Source organism: Solanum lycopersicum, chromosome 7, assembly GCF_036512215.1.
Source record: "Solanum lycopersicum chromosome 7, SLM_r2.1".
NCBI lineage: Eukaryota > Viridiplantae > Streptophyta > Magnoliopsida > Solanales > Solanaceae > Solanum > Solanum lycopersicum.
In genome coordinates, this window is record NC_090806.1 from 69,485,837 (window position 1) to 69,492,523 (window position 6,687).

The 6,687-nt window shown below is 28.6% G+C and overlaps 2 protein-coding genes across 2 annotated transcripts; both read right to left on the bottom strand.

Moving 5' to 3' along the window:
* Positions 1 to 2,197: 2,197 nt before the first annotated feature.
* On the bottom strand, positions 2,198 to 2,800 carry LOC138337567 (uncharacterized). The gene is made up of 2 exons (XM_069287493.1): positions 2,708 to 2,800; positions 2,198 to 2,662 (listed from the first exon to the last, which is right to left on the bottom strand). Exons 1-2 carry the CDS (start codon positions 2,798 to 2,800, stop codon positions 2,198 to 2,200), a joined length of 558 nt encoding a protein of 185 aa, XP_069143594.1.
* A 590-nt stretch (positions 2,801 to 3,390) lies between these two features.
* LOC101255218 (pirin-like protein At1g50590) lies at positions 3,391 to 6,140 on the bottom strand. Its single transcript, XM_004244009.5, has 6 exons — positions 5,935 to 6,140; positions 5,596 to 5,645; positions 5,447 to 5,485; positions 5,318 to 5,346; positions 4,447 to 4,613; positions 3,391 to 4,045 (listed from the first exon to the last, which is right to left on the bottom strand). The coding sequence occupies exons 1-6, from the start codon at positions 6,030 to 6,032 to the stop codon at positions 3,532 to 3,534; spliced, it is 897 nt and encodes a 298-aa protein (XP_004244057.2). The 5' UTR covers positions 6,033 to 6,140; the 3' UTR covers positions 3,391 to 3,531.
* Between the last annotated feature and the right edge of the window lie 547 nt (positions 6,141 to 6,687).

Consider the following 6,687-nt stretch of genomic DNA (forward strand, 5'->3'; position numbering starts at 1 on the left):
TTAATTATTGGAACTTATAATACTCTTTACGTAATTTACAAATATATAAATTTTGTTTCAAAAAAATTTAAAGTTTCATAAGCAAATATCCGATTAAAGTTAAATTATTTGAAACTAAAAAATTGAAAAGCACCACATAAAATTAGACAAAAGAAAAAATAGTTTCAGCCATATTATTCACATTTAAAATTATTTAATATTCTATTTAAAATGTGCATGGAAACAAGGAAATGATGATAACGACAAATGAATCATGGATAATAGAAAAAAAAATCGGTGTATTAAGTTTTTGCTATATAATGGGTTCGAGAAATTATTGAACTACAAAGGCTTATTCTACGCAATCTTTTCTTTTATATATATATATATATATATATATATATATATATATGCATAACGTTATTTCCATGGCTCGAACATGTAATGTCAAAAACTTTATTATTTATACTAAGAACAAAATAATATATAATTTTCCTAATCCAAAAGCGATGAAAATCTAAATAAGTCGATTCCGTAAATTCCAACTTATTAAAAATTAATAACCAAATCCACTTGAAAGCAACAAATTATGTGAAGATATAGGTGGATTCGTTCTTGAATCTTGACCAAAAATACCTTCACCTTCTAAATTATATACAAATGAATTATACGATTAGGAAATTGGTTGTTGAATTTGGATCCTGGTTTTAGAGTAAAGTCCAAATATATATTGGTAAATGAATTTGAATGTTGGTTATTCTTGGTTGTATCATCTTATAGACACAAATTCAAATTAATCGATCTTAAAATATATGAATACCATTATATTAGAAACAATAATGGCTTTGTGTTTATCCGTATATAAATATCAGATACCAAATAAAATAGGGAAAATTGTATAAAATAGCAAATTAATAACTTAAATTAAATAGAATAGCTAGGGTTTGATTTAATTGTGCTCCATAGCAAACATTATCTAAAATTTGTCAGCGTCTCTCTTCCAGGAATCTCGCTCGCCACTATCCATTCTCGCTCGCCTCTCTCGCTTTATACACAGAAGTGTATAATTCTGTTTCTGTTTTGTATAAAGCGAGAGAAAATTGTATATACACATGCAAAAATGTATATCTTCGTGTTATACACTTAATTATACAATTTACAAATATTTTACTTCAAAAATTGCAGAGAAAAAGGCCAACGAACTATACAATTGCGAATTATACACTTGCAGTGAAATACAATTTTCTCTAGCTTTATACAACAGAAGTGTATATATTGTGTTTCTGTTTTTGTATAAAGCGAGAAAAACATATATCTTTTTGCTATAAACTTATAATTATGCAATATACATACATTTTAATTCGATTCAACTATATGCAAAACAAATTATACAATTGCAGCGAAATAGGCCAGCGAATTATACACTTGTATATGTATAGCGAATTATACAGTTTTTATGTTTGCTATGGAGCGCAATTATGCAAAGTTTGCTATATTATACAAATATGAATTTTTTGTTTGCTATATGTGAAAGTTGCCCAATAAAATATATTAATCAGTCTTACATTTTGTATTTAGAGAAGAGGTTAATCCATATTATATTTTGAATTCATGCTTACAAAATGCAATTGATTCAAACTACAATAACAAAAATCCAATGTAGTATAAGGAGGATAGAGTATATACAGATTTTGTATCTACCTTCTAAAGAGTAAGATAATGTTTTTGATTGACAATCGATCAAACGAAAGATGAAAAAGAGGCTATCAAACGAAAATCATGTTAAAAAACACAACATACTCAGTATAATTTCATCAAAATCCGAACGAAAAATTGAAAAAATGAATATACCTTCTAATGCTTCTTCTAATAATAACAAACTCAATAAAATCTCATCAAAACCCGAACGAAAAAATTGAACAAGTGAATATACCTTCTAACGCTTCTTTCTAACAACAGCTCCAAGGCCTTCGATGCACTAAGCTCTCTCACTATCTACATAATCCGAGGAAAAACCCGTCTGGACAATGGCTTTGAACCTGTGCGTTTCTAGCCCTTATCGTTGTTCGGAGACTCCCTTCAATGGATACATAAAACACAACAATGTGTATGAAAGAAAAAGAAGATATCTTTTATTCAATGAATCAAACAGTTTTAAGAAAATTACATCAGATTCATAGAGCAAAGTGTAAAGTTTATACTAAAATGAATATGAAAATTAGTTACTGTCAGTTCCAATTAGCAAAATCATAAAAGTCTGGTCCTTCAGATCCGAAACTCCTGTTTCTTCTTCTTGATTCTCCTCATTGTTACCATTATCTTCTTCATTTCCAGCTTCTTCCTCTGTTTCTTCCAGTTTTACATCAGATTCTTCATTTTCATCTTTTACAGCTTCTTCCTCTGTTTTCTCTTCCATTTTTGCATCAGATTCTTGATTTTCATTCTGTCCATCAACTTCCTTTTGCTCTTCATCTTTTCCAGCTTCTTCCTCTGTTTCTTCAATTTTGTCATCAGATTCTTCATTTTCGTTCTGTCCATCAAGTACCTTTTGCCCTTCTTCTTCATTTTCATCTTTTACAGCTTCTTCCTCTGTTTTTTCTTCCATTTTTGCATCAGATTCTTCAATTTCATTCTTTCCATCAATTTCCTTTTGCCCTTCTTCTACATTTTCCTCTTTTACAGCCTATTCCTCTGTTTCTGCAATTTTGTCATCAGATTCTTGATTTACATCCTCTGGTTCTTGAATTTCATTCTGTACATCAAGCTCCATTTGCCCATCTTTACATTCATTTCCACAAATTGATTCTCCTGCACGTATCATTTTTATATTTTTCGCAGAAAGAATGGAAAAAAAAAACAGAGAGAAAAAATGAGTAGAAATATGAAATAATGACTGAAGAAGATGGTTAAGCTCCACTATATATAATAATAAAATTAATTAGTTAAAACATTATCTATTTAAAGAAACGGTTTTAACTTCCACTTAAAATTTGTGTTTTAAGTTTTTTCAATTTATTAAACACAAAACTAATGGCAAATATTCTTTTATTTTAGTTTAAATTTGATATAAAGATTATTAATCACGTTTAGATGATAAAAGAAAAATATTAAAATCTAATCAATAGAGCAAGCATTATATAATAATTGGTCAAATTACACCGTATATAAGTTAAATTTGTTTTAATTTTTAAGATGGACTATAAATATTTTTTTCACAAATTTATATTTTGTTTGTATTATTTTTTGTGTAAAAGCGACACATATTTAAATTTTCGAGAGTGTAGTATAATGGTAAATGGATATGAATGTTTAGGTGTTGAAGTTATATTTATTTCTATTTATTTATATCTAAAAAGAAGCATAATCTTGTCTTACATATATGCATAACGTTATTTTCACGGATCGAACATGTAACCTTGAAAATTTTTTACTATTTATGATAAGAATAAAATGATATATACTTTGTGTATATATGATATACAATGCTTTTCCTGATCCAAATGCGATGAGAATATGAATCAGTCAAATCTGTAAATATAGACTTATCAATAATTAATAACCAAGCTCAACTCTAGCTTGAGATCTCCAATATCTAGCTTTCTCAAAACCATTAGTATAATTCTCGAAATCCTCAATAGTTTGATCAATTTCTTCTTGAGTATTCATCACAAAAGGTCCTAATTGTGCTATTGGTTCACCCAATGGCTCTCCACCTACTAATATAAACCTTAGTATTTTTGTCCCTTTGTTATATGCCACAATTCCATCACCAAATCCACTTAAAAGCAACAAATTATGTGAAGATATAGGTGAATTTGTTCTTGAATCTTGACCAAAAATACCTTCACCTTCTAAAATATATACAAATGAATTATATGATTTGGGAATGGGTTGTTGAATTTGGGATCCTGGTTTTAGAGTAAAGTCCAAATATATTGTTGGAGTTTTTGTGTGTATAGTTGATTTTATTCCTAGTGCTTCTCCTGCTATAACTCTCACTTTTACTCCATCTTTTGTTGCTTCTGATATGTTTGCACTTGATATCTCTTGATATCTTGGTTGTATCCTGTTAAAAATCACATAGATATTAGAGTCAGAGGCGAATTCAGAATCTGAATACTTCAGATGCACTTAAAATAAAAACAATAAAATAGGATAGTAGCTAAACTCGAACCCTAGTCCCCCAAGTGGTTCCTTTGGTGTACTAGCGGCTCAAGGGCACTTTCGTGCTCCTTATGGGCGCACAGTAAATTATATCTTATTTTGTGTCAGTTTCTCAAGAAAGTATGTGAAATTAACAGGTGCAGATTCACCCAATCAAATCGTATGGGTCCACCTCTGATTAGAATAATATTTATAAGAAATGTATATATATTTTTAATGAGCCTTATACAACACAAATTTAAATCAATCAACCTTAAATACCAGACATCGGATAAAAAAAGGGAAAAACAAGTGTAGGCTTACATTTTGTGTTGAGAGGAAAGGTTAATCCATAATTGTAAACCTTTTTGAATTCCCTCAGCAGCTGGCATTTCTGAATGAACTATTCCTCTTCCTGCAGTCATCCATTGTAAATCACCTGCTTTAATTGTGCCTTTGTGTCCATCAAAATCCTCATGTGTCACAGCTCCCTACAGTGACAGTGACGGAGTTAAGATTTTCAATAGGTGTTCAAAATCTATAATATAGATATATAATGTAACCGAATAATATTTCACCAAAAGAAATTTGGATGAACTCCTAGTATAAGATGGTTTCGCCTCTGAGCCTCCCTTTTGTACAAATAATAATATTAAATATAAAAATAAAAAAAAACTTGCTTTAATTTCAATTAATATGAAATTTTAACATATAAATGTTGTTTACCTAAATAATTTTCAACATCATGAAATTTAGGATACAAAAACAAAATGGACATTTATGTGCTGACTGTTCAAACATAAATTAATCTAAGTCATTTATAAGTTAAACATATTTATTTTGATCCTTTTAAGTTGAACAATCACATTTATTCAACTACTCCTTTAATTTTATGAAACGTGGAAACTAATTTGCACCAACATCATATGAAAAGAGACACAAGCCGATATAAAGTATCTAAAATAAATACCGTTTAATTAAAGGGTTTAAATGAAATTTCTTTTCAGCTTTAATAAGGTCAAATAAAGTTAATCCCTTGAATCAATCTCCGCAAATGGTTCCTTATTCATTACCATTGGACAGTTCGTTCAGTCTATCCAATAGAGGCTTCGATGGATTAGGTCTAATATCTTAATTTGCTTCTTTTTTTTCTGATTTTATTTTTATAAAAAGTGTAAAATTGAAAATAAATTACCTGCAACATGTAGGTGACAGTTTCAAAGCCTGTAAAATCCAAGAAAAGATATTAGCAAAGAGAATAAAAAAATATTTTAAATGGGAAAAATTAGAAGAAATTAAATGTAATTAGAATGCTAATTACTACCTCTATGTGGATGATCAGGAAATCCAGCTGGAGCAGAAACTGTAATTAATTGTTAATTAGAAAGAAAAAAAAAAGGAAGAGATTAACATATGGATAAAATGCCAAAAAATTAAGTTAATAATTAATTCAAAGAATTTAATTAAACATACCTGAGAATTCATCCAAAACAATGAATGGATCAAAGTATCTTATCTCAAACCTGAAAGATGAAAATTAAAAATAAAAAAATCAATTTATGAACAAATATTCAGTATTTTCGATGTAGAACATAAATTTATGATATTAAATTTTGAAATGTAATTGACTTCAACTATATAGTTCCACGTATAAAGTCTGAAAAAGATAGAGTTTACGCAGATTTTATTCCCCATCTTTCATTATACTCTCAAACGAAAGAAAAAATGAAAAATATATCGTATTAAAAAATAACAATATATTCAGTATAATTTCATCAAAACTCGAACGAAAAATTGTAAAAGTGAATATACCTTCCAATGCTTCTTCTAACAACAGCTCCAAGTCCTTCTTGTTGAGGCCTTGCCAAAAATTTTCTAGCAATAGAACGAGGTTCTCTTACAATTGACATTTTTGTCTTGTTTAAAAGTACTAAAATAGAAAAAAAGAAATACTATTATATTTGTTTATGAGTTTTGTTTGTAGTATTATATTTGTGTGGTTTGTGTTATCAACTAATTATAAAGTGTTAGTATTATATATAGTGTGGAATTGGCAATTAAAAGTCAAAATATATGAAAGGAAGAGGGAGTTTCCTTCAGATGCAGGCACCTTTTATTTATTTTTTTGTTTTTGTTTATATTACTTATAACATCAGCCTAACGTTTTCATGATGTCTCCCTTTCTTTTTTCCGTAAAACACAAGCGTGTCTTTTAACTTAACCTTAGATAACTATAATAAAAATAATTTTTAGCGGCAATAGTTAAATATCACTAGGATCAATATCGCTACAGATTTTAGGGATATATACAAAGAGTGTTAATTGTCATTTTATGTGACAATTAAGAATTAATTGTCGCTAATGATCATTTTTGATATAGTGGATATCCATATATATGCTTCAATTATAGGCGAGCATAAGTAAATGCTTAAATTTGTATAAAGCTGAACAAGTAAATATACCGCGTCCTACGTTGTGAGATACATTTAAACTGATTTAATTTATAAGACGCATGTTTCTACTTAGGCAGATCAAAGTTATTGAACATAAATAGCATTTCAGATC